General features: G+C 41.0%; 1 protein-coding gene across 10 annotated transcripts in view; it reads right to left on the bottom strand.

Annotated features, from left to right (window-relative positions):
- rapgef2 (Rap guanine nucleotide exchange factor (GEF) 2) overlaps positions 1-15,116 on the bottom strand; it is a 121,711-nt gene that overhangs the window by 76,381 nt on the left and 30,214 nt on the right. For all 10 annotated transcript variants that reach the window (XM_031317180.2, XM_036004337.1, XM_031317178.2 and 7 more), the window contains exons 2-3: positions 6,999-7,069; positions 3,872-3,928 (exon numbers count right to left, since the gene is read on the bottom strand). In XM_031317180.2, coding sequence (XP_031173040.1) covers positions 3,872-3,928; positions 6,999-7,069 — 128 coding nt within the window. The remainder of the gene's footprint in view (positions 1-3,871; positions 3,929-6,998; positions 7,070-15,116) is intronic.

Genomic DNA, 15,116 nt, shown 5'->3' with positions numbered 1-15,116 from the left:
TGAAAGAGCTGACATGGAAGAGGTTAAATGCTGACCAGAAGGCACTAACCCTCTTCACCAGCTACTGTTTAATGTGCCAGGCCAGCCTCCATCTCAGGAGGGCTTTAGCACTATAATCTCTGGATGCTCTCACAGCATGGGGTATTTTCATGAGATATTGAGTGTGAATGTGTGTGACTGTGTGTGTGTGTGTGTGTGTGTGTGTGTGTGTGTGTGTGTGCGCACATGCATGTAGTGTTAGCACTGTAGCAATCTAGAGCCCCAAGCAGAAGAAAATGAGTACTGTCAGGGATAGTCAGAGTGAGATTGTGACTGTGCGAGTCATTAGCTAGGTTATTTGTATGAATCTGAGTGGTCTGGATGGCGTCTTCCATTAAATCAAGGGAGGAATTTCCAGAAAGATGGCTGCCATAGATTGCTAGTTTTAGATTGCTGCTATAGATTAGAGACAAAAAATCTAACAGCTTATCTATTAGCTTCTCCACTGTAAGGATATATGCTTTTCTGTGTCTTATGTCATTGGGAACTAAATGTATTTTGGACTGTTGGTTGGACAAAAAAGTGATTTGGAGTGACCACATCCGGCTTAAGGAATTTTTTTTAATTTTCTAACATTTTAAAGACCAAAAGATGAATTTGTCAATCAAGAAAATAATCGTCAGATCAATCAATAAGGAAAATAATCATTAGTTTCAGCCTCAGTTTGGTCATCGGTGTTTCCTAAAGCACCCAGTGGGATTCCAACATTAGTTTGTCATATTAGTTTTAAAATAACAAAACATTTGAGTATTTCAGGGATCCCCAGTGTTATCCGATTATTTCATCTATTAAATATTTTGGAACCTGAATTTCCAGAAAATGTACTATATCAATTATACAGTATATTCCTTGGAATATGTAAATCACATTTACTCCCACCCTTGGGAATATCCTCCCTCTCTCCTTTGGTTTTCCTCCCTTTGCTTCCTTCCCTTTGCTTCCACCCCAACACATAGGTCAGACACTGTAGTTGAACTATGGGAAGGAAATACAAATACAAATGTACATCTAAATGTTAAGTTAAGCTTTCTGAATGTTCTCCATACCTCGGCCATTCATGATAACTCAAACCTAAACCTGACACTGATGTGTCAGCCTGTAGCTTTGCTAAAAATATTTTTCATATGAAGGATTTTTTTTTTTCTTCAAGGAAATTAACTCTCTTTACAGCCTTCTGACATATGACTCAATATACAGGCTATACTATTTTTACAACTTAATAGAGATAAACAATTAAATTCCCCCATTGACTTTTAGAGCCCTCGTTTCCCAGCAGATTACTGCCGTTGTTATAAATAGACGAGGAAATGAAGGAAGGCTGTTAAAAGCTCGTGTTTTCACAAGAGAAGGTTGATTAAGATCTTGCACAGAAGGAAAGTCAATCTGATCTGCTGGCGTTTAACACGCAGCTCTTATCAGGAAGAGCCCTGACAGACTTCTTATAGGTTCACATATGCATGCACACAAACCCTACACACACACCAACAGTTGTACCTACTGTAGACACGTGCAAATAACATGAACCACAAAGACAATAACCTGCAAAATGGCATTACATTATTTCCAATTACCAAATAAAATCAATGTTTCAGTTTCACTTATCTGCTCCTGTTCATTAACGCATGCTCCCTCTCTCTCTCTAATTTGCATGCTTTCCATTTTTCTCTGGCTCCATTTCATTTTGGGAAGTAGATCTGATGATGTTTGTGTGTCAATATCATTAAATTAATTTTCTCTGTGGCAACCAATGATGAGGAACATATTCATGCCAAAGTCCACCACAGAGTCCAACCTAAGTCAGGAAGAGGGTCGGTGAGAAGCGTCAGCCGATGCAGCTTTGACCCATGTCATCACATTGGTCTGAATGAGGTATAAAGCCCCTGACACACTAACCCTACGGCCGACCGCTGGCAGAAAAGGCAGTCGGACTGATCAGTCGGCTCCCCGAGGTCCAAAAAGTGCCTCAGAACACACCGAAGCGACGCCGACTTGAGCATGTAATACGTCTCCATAACAGCAGGCGGCGCTAATCTGTATTGTCGGCCAACAAATTTAAACCGGCAGCTGATTGGACGAACACGTCACGTGGGTCTGGCTGCTCCCGGATTTTTCAACCGGGCATAATGGCGGCTCGTTCAGAATACGATCTCATATTTTACGAAGATAGTTCACCGAAACGTGTTTCTGAAAACATTTTAAGCGAGAAATAGGCCATGCAGTTGCTGAATCTGTCTTCATTTCAGATCAACAAAGGTCGGTTTAAAAGATTTTCGTTAGATTTTGAGAGGCTTAGTCACGCTCATCCCGCTCGTCATTTCCAGGTTAGTTCCAATCAGATTGGTCATGGAGTCCGACTAACCACCCTCCGTCGCAAGAAGTCAGGTCGGCCAAAATAAAGGCCGACAGCTCCTCGGACGGACGACGGCACGGAACACACCGAACAGACTCGAGTCCCTGACCTCGCCAGACTGTCCAACGGCCCTTTATCGGGTTGGTGTGTCACTGCCTTAAGACTGCTTCCACAATAAGCACACAAAAAACAGTGTACATATTTAAACTGTGTGCATCCACTGGTGTTTTCATTTGCATACTTACATTTTGACAGGAATTAGACTAGAACATCCAAGAATGGTCTTTATTATGAATTCCACCAGAAATGGAAAGTGAGCTTCTTAGCTATAGGTTAGCTATAGGTTGGGGTGTGTGTGTGTGTGTGTGTGTGTGTGTGTGTGTGTGTGTGGTGACTAGTGTGGGGGGACCTGGGGGAATCTTGCTGAAACTGGAAACTCTATTGTGCGACCACAGCATAATCTGCATTCCTATTGTTTAATCAGCTCCCACACCACCGATGGGCTTCTAATGAGGTGTTGACTCTTCTCCATCTTCCCCCAAAAACACACACACACACACACACACACGCGCACACGCACGCACGCACACACACACACACACACACACACACACACACACACACACACACACACACACACACACACACACACACACACACACACACACACACACACACACACAAGGGATCAGGAGGCAGAGAAGGGACAATGCGCCCTCTGTAGCCCCTCGAGAGGCTGATAACATTAATTAACAGTTTTAATTCTCACCATGGGTGTTCGGAAGACGTCAACATGTGACAGCAGTCAAACACTGTGTGTTCTCTCAGCTCACTACAGTTGTGGCAGCTTTTCAAAAAAGGGTCCAAACACACTCAGAAGCTGTCAAGAATCTGTCAATACAGCTTTCCGATCATATTAACCCTCCACAGCACCCAGCTGAAAGGAGGAAGCATATTAGCATTACCACTAGTGACTAGCTAGCACTGAAGAAAATGCGTTTAGGCTATTCTTTGAGGTCGTTCTTTGAGGATTCAGTACACACTGACTTATTGAATCAAGGTGAAATCAGACTGTAAATCCCTTCTAGGTTTGTTTCTCTCTCCAGCTGTGCTGTAGAGTGGTTTGGTGTGAAATTGATACACACACACACACACACACACACACACACACACACACACACACACCTTCATAAAAGGCATCGACTGACTGCTTCTGTGCTTTATGGACATTTGTTTTCATTTAAGTCACCCAGGTCGCTCCGTTGTGTGGACCCGGCATGCCTCCGCTCATCAATAACTCTGAGTAACGGCCCAGGCCAAAGTGTGCTTTGATCCCACACAATTGTAATAGTGTTCCATTGGCTGCCCGCTGTTTTTCATGTGTTCATGCGCCGGTAGAGATGTTAGTATTTAATCAAATATCATCAATAATATCAATTTACACACAGGGGCATCTACACCCATGCGGTTCCTGGTACTTACTAGTATAGCACTTCATTGGCCTCATGTCTCTCATAACGCACCGTCTCACACATTATCCTGCAGGGACAGAGAAGAGAGGGAGGGGAGAGTGGCAGTCAGAAAACAATAGGAGGAAATAATAACTTTGGTTGGTTAACAATGTAACAAAACAGAAAACGAAAGGAATAGATCCAGACATAGCTCTAATAAGGATGTAGCTTCAGGAACTAAATGCTAAAAAAAAAATTCCAACCCCTTTTTTTGGAAATACACCTACATTCCTCAAAATGACTTTTAATCACCATCAGTGACACGCAGTGAATGTGTGGCTGATAATAATCTGATTGTTAACTATTTCATGGGCTATACATATATAGCATCATCACTGTTAATAAGGGCAACCTCAGTGTCTCACGAGTTAAAATAAAGGTCATTGACTGATTGATGGTATAATCTCTCTTTTTTTTAACGCTACAGATCTTTCTTTTAGGTGTTACTTATCAAATCTGGTGAGGCTGCTTTATGTTTTTATGGTGCTACACACCATAGAATATCCTCCCTCTTTATCTCAGGAAGGCAAACTTTCTTGTCATTAGTAGACCCATCTTTTAATCTCGCTTTTTTGGGGGTAAACTTTTATTGTTTGTTGTTGATGGCAGCACTGATGAAAGGTTGGGAGACAGTTACTCATTCACTAGTCTATATCCACGACTTTCCACTTCCGGGAAATTCCGCTGGATGCATGTCTTTTCGCCGATGTCCGTTTCCTTCCGCTTTCTTTGTGTTGGAATTTTAAACTCCAGTGGATTTATGAGAACTATGGTTAAATGCTCCTCAGATCTCTGCAGGGTAAATCCAGACAGCTAGCTAGACTCTGGGGTCTAGATCTGTCCAATCTGAGTTTTCTGTTGCACGACTACAACAACTTTTGAACGTCCACCAAAACAAGTTCCTTCTCGAGGCTATTTTGCATCGGCACCGATTGATTGTGATTGGTTTAAAGAAATGCCAATAAACCAGAGCAGGTTTTTCTCCCATCCCGGAATGCTGAGTGGACTAGCCAGACCCTCCTCCGCAACGTGTGGAGGAGGGTCTGGCAAAGCGAGACTCCTCATTCACTGATAATGACAAAGGATTGTTTTAGGATTGGAACAATTAACCTTACAGTCACAAGACTGTTTATGCCTCTGCTCCTAAAACAAGTGTCATTCATCCAGGTCAGATGAGCGTCCTCTGTGCAGCACCTTCTCTTCCTCAATCAGGCACAGACTCACTTTGTGCTCCCACTGCTCCCATTAGTGAAATGGTGTTTTGCTTACATGAAGAATCTAAAAAATAATAATTTGAAAGTACTATCATTATTCAACCAAAGATTTAACTCATATTTTTCTCACTCAGTTCACTTGTAAGGGTAAATAATGGTTCGAATTTTTCAAATCAAAGATCTCTGATTTTCTAATCAAACCTGCTTTTTTCCCCCACAACATAAAAAGTGTAAAAAAAAGTCATCCACATCAGGCTTTCCCAGGATGCCTCCAGAGAAGACAAATACGCCTCAACTTTACAGACAGGCAACCATAGCAAACAGTAGCTGATCAAAACACAAAAGGCTTAAAAAATAGCTGGGGGCGGCCATCATGTTGCAGCCCCCCATTGCACAACGGCAGAGAAAAACAATCCCAGCTCTAAAAAACAAGTCGCTGTGAAAAAAGATCTACAGAAGAAAAACAACACATTCCTCCCAGATGAAATGTGGAGGAAAAAAAAAAGAACTACAACATAATCCCATAGTTAGTGGGATGGCTATAGCTGGCTGGGAATTGTTTTTTTTTTTTTTAAGTTAAAAAAAAGCAAAGTTGACAGGCATGGTGGATTGGTCTGTGGGACCACGGGGACATTCCTCAGGATCCAAACTGGGGAGGAGGGAGAGGGGTTGCTGTAGGGTTGGAGGCCTCTGACGGGGTCACACACTGGAATGTTCCAGCTCGCGGGTCATGTACTGCTACAGTGTTCCGTCGCCACAATAATCCACATGTATGCACACAAGGCATGCTGGGAACAGACTTCTGACATGCAGTGTTTGGAAAGTCTGCGCCACACAGAATAGACTGGAAGGCTAACGTGGTGACAGCCAGGACAGCAAAAAGGCAAAATCTTGTTTGGAGAACAGAACGCCATGTTCACATCAGGGTAGTTTTTGTCAAATTGAAGATTTTTATGTAAAGACACACCTGTGTTTTCAGTCTCAATCAAAAAAATATGGACACCATCAATTTGACTTTTACTGTGCGAATGAAAGTCTAGAGTCAGATATGGACTCTGATTCCAATAGAAAGTGAAAACAAAATAACAGCAAGTGACAGCTAAAATGTAGGTTGTAACTAATGATTACATTCTAATGATTACAATCAAAATAAAAAAAGTGTAAAAAGTCTATCACAATTCCCTAATGCCCAAGTTCCAAGGCTTCAAATTGCTTGTTTTGCAAGCAGACAAAAACTCAAAGATATTAACGTTACTATCATACTATATATATCAAGAAAACAGAGCTTGAGAGATTAGTCAATCCCTTTTCACACCCCTGCTCACTTGACCAAATGCTGTGTAAGGTAAGTGTGAATTTCATTTAGCTTAAAGGTAATGAAATGCCTCTTTGTGAAGAGTTGGAGGTTGTTACATTTCAAATGATGTTAATGTGTACACACCTAAGGGAACCAAAAGATCTTATCACTTTGTTAAATAGAAACGTGATAAGCCCAACAAGTACTAAAACACATACTTCAACATTAATCATGCTTAAAATGCGTTTATACCAATCAGGAAAATGTATGTGACACTGTGCCAGTCAGTAAAAGCTGGATGTCATTTTGTCTTTTTAGCAGCAGATTTGCTTTTAAAAGAGAATAAAGTCATTAGAGCTGACGAGTGGTTGTAGGGCAGAGCGGCTGCTGGATTAGAAAACCAGATGAATTTCACCAGCATTTGGCTGGCGGCTCTGTGTTAATTTTTTCACCCCTGATTACGGCCGTTATGGAGCAGACACTGAGGAGTTGTCAGTGTTTTAATTTGCATTTGAAATTCATGTGATTGGAATATCAAGTTCTTAGTTATTTTAATTAAGTACCAGAAAAAGAGTGCAAACACTAACCTCAGCTGGTGCTCTCGCAGGTTCGACAAGGCCTCCATCCCGTGGAGATACGAGTAGACAATCTCCAGGTCCTGAGGATCAGAGGGAAAGGGTTAGACACAGGAGCTCAGAGCGAGAACTTTTAAGCTACTACAATCAATATTTGTTATGAACAATACATGAAATGACTATGACTATGTTTGTAACGGTTTTGATTCACTCTAACCACTCTCATCAACTGCTTTCCGTCCGCAGCAGGCAGCAGGTTTCATTAAAAAAAGCTCAGATAAACCTGCTATAAACCACCTCAGCACCAAATGGCAGACAGACAAAATTGGTGAATATCTAATGAACATAGTGAAGCATTTAGCTACTGAAGAGCAAGATATTTTGAATGTGTAAATAGGCAACTGTTTGCTAACAATTTCACCATATCAACTTTTTGAGGTGATCATGCTGTATGTCAATGTTGTGTTCACATCATGTTGCAATGCCAATAAGGTGGCCAAAATATCTGATAATGCATGGGGAAATATAACTATAGTTTTAATGTGATAGCACAAAACTGTCATTAAAGGACAAATCCGCCGCAAAATGAACCTAGGGGTTAATAAAACGTGTGTACCGAGTCGACCGTTCTCTGGGATTTGTTTTCATGCTAATCGAATGTGACCAGTTTTAGCGTGAACTGCTAATTAGCTTATAACGCTAGTCGTCGGGGCACGGGTAAAGTAAAAAGAAGTTGCTATTTCTATACCACTAACAAGGCTCAAAACAGCACCACACTTCCACAGTATCATAATGAGGGTCCCTACATATAAACCGAAGCATTGAGAACTTTGTAACAACGAACGCCGTGCTTGAGCTATGTTACTGGTTGCCCAGCGTTCGTCATTCGACTGGTCGTGACTGTTTTCCCAAGATGCAGCCCGCCTGTATATGTGAACGGTACAGTCTTTCTAATCTATCTTTTTAATAAACTGTCTGTACACTTACAAAATTCTCAATGCTTCGGTTTACATGTAGGGACCCTCATTATGCTACCGTGGAAGTGTGGTGCTATTTTGAGCCTTGTTAGTGGTATAGAAATAGCAACTTCTTTTTACTTTACCCGTGCCCCGACGACTAGCGTTATAAGCTAATTAGTGGTTTGCGATAAAACTGGTCACATTCGATTAGAAATAAAACGGTCGACTCGGTACACGTGTTATTAACCCCTAGGTTCATTTTGTGCCGGATTTGTCCTTTAATCCTCGACAGGGCTGCCACTGAAGATTGCTTTCATTATAGATCATTTTTAATGGTATGAAACAAAGAAAAGAAGCAAATTACTCAAAATTTGTAAGGCTGAAACCAATTAACATTTTGCATATTTATTTGACAAATGATTTAAAGATAAATCGTTTCTCAGAATTGTCGACTCATTTTCAGTCAATCAACGATCTGCTTAACACTCCTACTCAATCCCAATGAGCAAAACATGTCAACAAAAACCAACTCAAACATAGCCCAGTAATGATTATATTGTCGCATTAATGCTTAAAATACTGATTATGCATTCTGCAGCAGACAAACTGGCTACTTATTCAACAACAAAAAAACATTTTACAAAGACAATGACACTGATTTGTGCGACAGAGCATTGGATTAGAGAGCAATAAAGCAACTCGCAGAGAAAAAAATAAAGGAACTACACTACACAACTATAAACTCCCCATTCAATTACTTCATCAAGTGACCCAGTGAGCGACTCTCAGATAGTTTGGCGTGAATCCAAGTCAGAGGTGAAACAAAGTGGCCCTCTCTGAGAGCTGGCAGCCAGTACAGCTACTCCACTGTCTATTGGTACACACTGGGGCACTGACTGTGTGTGTGTGTGTGTGTGTGTGTGTGTGTGTGTGTGTGTGTGTGTGTGTGTGTATTGCGGTGCTGGTTGCAGCTACTGGGATGCCTTTGTCGGCGGCAACTGGAGGTAGATGTGGTGACAGCAGAGTGGAGGGAAAACAGAGACTCTGTGTTAAGATCCCTTCCAGACATACACAAACACACACATGAAACCACATAGAATGGCAACCTTGTCTCTGGGTTATGTTTCTGAGAGCAGCAATCATGACGTTATTGAAATTTTGATCAAATGTTGACCAGAAAAGCTGAATAACACTTTGTTTCTGCTGGTTTGGTGTCTCAATGTCTGTGTCAGAGGGGAGAATCACACCAGTGTTAGAAGCCTTACTATGGTTAGTTTTAGCTGATTCAAGAAATAGAAAATAATCAATAGAAACATCTGTAACACAATCAAATCGATCTTTTTTTAGTCCAACAATTTCCAAAAAAAAACAAAACTTGATGTCCAATTTAAGACCACTTATCATGAAACACTCTACTATCTACAAACTGTAGCGGTTGACTTAAAGCCTGATGAGTCCACGTCTGAAAAAATAATTATTAGTAATGTTTTATACATATCACACCCTACAACGGATGCATGAAACTCAGCTGCACAGAAATGAACAACATCCTACAGCCAACCAGCAAATAAGTAACCCAAAACACTCTACCTATTTGCTCAGTGTTGAAATGGAATTCAAAGGTTAAAATCAGAGGTTCCCATTAGAACCAACACAGTGGAAAACACCACACTTAATAAAGTTGAAAAAAGTGTAGTAAAATCTGTTACAAAAAACCATGTAACTCTTATAGTCCAACGTGACATCATGACTTCGTGTAAACATACACGCCAAGTGGCGTGTTATCTGTACGCATTTTGAGCTATCCGCGTGTATGTCTACGCCGTATTGAGAATGAGGACATACGTCATGGTAGCTTGCTGTCACGTGACGATTTGGGAGGTGTCTGGGCCTGCCCACCATTTTGGGATCCTACGCTATTGGTTGCCAGGGGCAACAGTGTAAGAGCGACACAGAGACGGAGCAGGACTTCATCATCATCACGGCAAATGGGTTGGGTTTCGGAAAACAATAACGGGACGCGGGACAGCAACGGCACGGTTGGGTTTAGGAAAAGAAGAAAGCGACAGTTGGGTTTAGGAAACGTGACACGCGCGACAAGATCCCCGGTCTCTGTGTTGTTTGACCCATCCACCACCCCGACCTACATCCCTCTGCGGATTTTCGGGCTTTCATACTACTCGCTATGGCGTAAATTGACACGCAATCGCAAGGTAATGTAAGTCAATGGAGGCCAAACAGCAGTGATAAACACGCTAAAAAGCGATTATGCGTCTTGATAACACGCCAAAATGGCATACGAATTGGCGTGTCATGCATACGCCACTTCTTGAGATCAGTCTGTATAGTCAACAAATATGTGACACATTACTACAGACTATGACTTAACATCCAAGCGGTGTTATGAAACTACACAACCGGCTCTTGGTCCCATGATGTCAGCATAAACGCTTTTTGTTATTTGGGTTTGGCTTTTATGAGGCGGACACAGAGAAAGAAACTGTCCTCAGGGCCGCCTGGCCCTGTTACATCACACAGTGATATCCTCACTAACCAAATCCTTATGTTCAAAGTGTCTGTGGTCAGTGACGCAGCACAGGGTTGGACAGAGACATTGTTCAGACACATACTGCCACTTGCTGGGTAACCGAGGAACTGCAGCATAAACCGAGTACATTTTGGATATTGAGGTAGAGTAAATGACACGTGAGACACATGTATGCTGAACTGCAAATACAAATTAAAATGTCCTATTCATTTACAGAAGGTTACAAATGGATGCAAAGTACAGGTCAGAGAGCAATAACCTGAATATGAAGGTGACCGCTCAGGTTAATAGAGAGCTGAATGATGACGATAAATCAATGACTTGATAGGCTCAGAATTTACTGCCAACTATTTTGATATTGATTAATTTATTGATTAAGTCCTATTTTAAAGCAAAAGTGCCTGAAATGTAACCATTTGCAGGTTTGGTCAGATAAATCATGCAATCTAAAGGCATCAAAAATAGACCAAATGATTTATTGATTTATCAGGATAATAATTGGCAAATTCATCAACAATTCATTCAGTAAAAAAGCCCTGATTTACAAGTTGTTTTTGTGAGCTACAAACTTTGTCAAACCAGTGACAGAATTCCTTACTTTAAGGAGTCTCAAACTATTCCAGTAACTTTGAATACAATAGAAGTATTTTGAACTCACTTCTGGCTTTAGTAAATCTCCCTCAGAGACTTTGAAAACGTAAAACTAATGTTTAACTGAAAAGGAAACAACAGTATGTATATAGGCCTACATACAATGTGATTACTATCTCTCCGTCGAGTGGAGAAGATGGAAAGAAACAACACACAGATCAACTCTGATTGCGGAAGGAAGAAATTCCCTAGGACCAAGTATCTAATAATCCAGACAGAAGGTCACCACTAGGTGGCAGTGTTGCAGGGTTTCTTTTCCCCCCTTCCACGGTGACATCACAGTGAACAAAACAGCGCCACTCAAACGCAGCCTCACAGGGAGAACTATGCAAAACCATCAATTGTGGCTTCAGTCTCAAATATTTCAGATTGACTGTATGGAAAGAATGTAAAGGACCCCATCTTTTCCACTCCCTGGGCCCTACATTTTCCGGTCGGATTTTCTTTCTTTTTCTCTTTCTGGCCTCCTTAAAGATAGAGCCAAACACAATCACCACAAAGTGCACAGGGGGAGGATACTTGACAGTTTTAGGACATGGACCGGATCATCAAATCACAAAAAAAAAAAAACCTTCACAATTTCACTGACAGTTTCAGTGCTTTTTTTCATGTGATTCATTTGTTTATTTCGAACAATTTAACGTTCAAAAAACAAAAGACCTTACATGGACTTTAATTATTCTCACAGCTGATTTTTTTTTGTGTGCTTTTTCCTCTTAGTAGAGAGATCAAAAGCGGAGGATGTTTGATCTATGCTTTCAACATCACTTAGCCTGCTTCATGTTCATTTACATCTTTGGCTGAAAGCTGGGCCAACAGCCTCCCATAGAACAGAAACAGGAAGGAGATCAGACCAAGAGTAGTAGGTAGCTATAACTAGACATAGAAGGCTATAGCCAGAATTCTGCTCATTGTGTGTGCTTTATAAAGACAAAGCTTGTTCATTTGGCTTTTGGGGGGGGGGGGTAGCCTAACCTCCTAGGTTACACCAGTAACACCGTCTAATCCCTCCTCTTTCCTTTTCCAAACTAATCCTTCCAGGAACACAGATGACTCCCACGGAGGGAAAAACATACCAAGATGCTGTTCTGGATAAAACCTTGTGCACACTTTAAAGCTGTTTTCCCAAAACAATGAATGGCATTCCTCGCATACCAGTTACATACTGTCAAACAAACATCTTTGTAAATTTCCCCAGTTATTTCCTTGATGCAACAAATATGTCATCGCTTTACACCTTTATGTGTGAGACGGATGGTAGCAGTGCAATGCAGCCAAACGGATGGAGACATTTCCTCTCCTGGATACAAATTAAACAATAGCAGGCATTGTCTTCCCTGTTGTGGGGCCCAAACACACCGACTAAGACGTCCTCCATTTTCCACCCATTATGTTAGGCCCCAGAAGGAGAGGGTGCAGTGTTGGGCCCGGTGCCAGCCTGTTGAGTGGCAAAGCATTCAGTGGGCAAAGAGAGGTCAAGGAAGTTGTGGTGTTTTTTCCTGCATTGTGTTCATAAGACTTACAAGAAAACAGAGGAGCCTAAGGGTGCAGTGAAAACATTTATCCAGTTTCATGTGAAAAGATATCGGAGTAAAAAGAAAAGTTCAGTGACCTAAAGTGATTAAAAGAATGTTGCTTGTTTTGCTGCATACCGACTGTTTGACATGTACGATGACACAAGGAAGCAGGATTTTAATTTTTTTTTATTCAAATATAAGATAATTTACTGCCACATATGACAAAGAAAAACAGTCACATTTGAGAAACTTGAAACAGAGTGGTTTGCATTTTTACTTGACTTAAAATATTAATCGAATATAAAAAACAGTCGCCAATTAATTATCTGTCAATCAACTAATTGTCGCAGCCCTAAATCTAAATTAAAAGGTCCAGTGTGTAACGTGTTTAGTTGTTCATTATCAAAATCTGTGTTGCCCGTTCACAAACTTGTCCTTTTTCATGAATATTTACCTCCACCATCAATTCCAAGTATTCTTTTTGGCTTGAAATTTTACATTTGCATTTGCATGAACTGGTGTAGACGCTCCATATTCATGCGCCATCTTGAAATACGTTAGCTGGTAAGGGACATACAGGACATACTGCTCTGCCTTTCGCGTTTTCACTGTCACATGATAAACTCACAGGTGCTGCTAATGGGTATCGTAGCTTCCCGGCCCCGGCAAGTTTGAAGAAGGAAACACGGAGGACCACACGTACAAAAGGATATTGAAAAGAGCAAGAGACCGGCTTTTTGAAGCGTGAAGGCTACCGTAGCTGTAATACGTACTCTGAACTGTGTGGTGCGAGAGAGTTGATTGCGATATGATCTCAACGCTAGATGGGAGAAATTCCTACACATTGGACCTTTAAATGTAAAATAAATGACTAAATTGCATCTGGCTTTAATTGGTTGGGCAGAGTAGTGACAAATGCTTGTCACAATTTCCCAGAGCACAAAATGGCGTCTTTAAATCACTTGTTACTCTAGATAGATTCAAGATATTCAGCTTTCAATAGAATACCTATGTCAAAAAGTTGCAAATCCTTACATTTACACAAATGATTGAATTGATAAATCGTCCTTTAATCAAAAGGTTGGCGGTTCAATCCCGCCACCAGCAGTGAATGTGTGTGTGAATGGGTCAATGACAAGCAAACTGTAAAGCTCTTTGTCCGGTAAGGTAGAAAGGTGCTATATAAATGCAGTCCATTTACCATTACTGTGATTTCAGTATTTGTTTCGATTAATTCAACAGCCCTGGGTCACCCTAAACTATGAGAAGCGCCTCCGCTTTTCTTATCTTTTTCACACCACAGTGTCTGTTTGCCAGATAGGAAGCTTTCCTCTAGTCGGGTCCTTTCACTGCGGCACACATGGTCAATCCATTTATTCATTTGGCTCTGGCTGAGTGCAGATAGCAGACCTCTGCATGCATCTATCACCCACATCAAAGAAAGGGGCTGCAACCTTTCATAAACAATGGGACACTGTGGGAGAGATAAACAAAAGTCTCAGGTAGGGCGGTAAAGGACATTTCTGATGACCTAAACAGCCTTTGTATCTAATGGATGATCAGATACTGATATTTCAACACATCCGCGAGTTTAGTTTCAATCAATACAAACTATACATTTCACGTTTAATGTCTGCTGTCGTAAACTACTGTAAACAACTGTGGATAGAAATGAGCATTGGCACCTTTTTATAGAGCAGTAACTCATACAGTAGAAAGACTGATCTTTAAATGTGTGTCAAGGGACTGATGTAGCGTGAGGTTATGCTTTTATATCGTGTAGGAATGACCGATTAAGTGTTATAACCTGATAAAACCAGACACACGCTGGCTGCTTCAGTTATACGTTGCCCTCACTGAGTCACCCAGCAGAGTAAATCAATGACCGTGTCTCCTTTGTTGACAAAATCAACATCTTCAGCCGTCTGCATTTGTACATGCAAAACCCTGCGCTTGTCGAGGGAATCCTTCTATCAAGTGATCCCAATGACATGTTTGTTACTCCATGGCTGAGCTGCAAGACATGTTGTACTTTCACCTAACAAAATCTATTACCAGTGGAGGTTTTTATCTGCATTAATAAAAAAAAAAGGGCTTGGGGGGGCTTGGGTGGGCATTGCACTGTGGTTTCTTTAATACACAGGATGTAACACTGCACAAAGCTCTATAAAAAGACAATATACACCATTTAATATAAAATGATTAAATACTGATTAATCGACCAAATGTTTCACATCTAGTTGCCATGCAAAAGTGAGACTACATAGTGGTATAAATCAAAATCACAGTTTTAATACAATGTATCTAGGGCTACAATGAACATTTCCTATTATGACATTATCCATTAATATCCCCATACACTTAAAATCAAAGAGTCTGTCTGCCAACTCTACTACTATTCTTATTAAGCCAACAGGGAGATAAACAGAGACAGTGAAAGAGAAACCAGGGTGGC

The sequence above is a fragment of the Sander lucioperca genome, chromosome 1 (genome assembly GCF_008315115.2).
Source record: "Sander lucioperca isolate FBNREF2018 chromosome 1, SLUC_FBN_1.2, whole genome shotgun sequence".
NCBI classification, from domain to species: domain Eukaryota; kingdom Metazoa; phylum Chordata; class Actinopteri; order Perciformes; family Percidae; genus Sander; species Sander lucioperca.
Note: the sequence above shows the minus strand (reverse complement) of the source record. Positions and strands in the feature narration are given on the sequence as shown.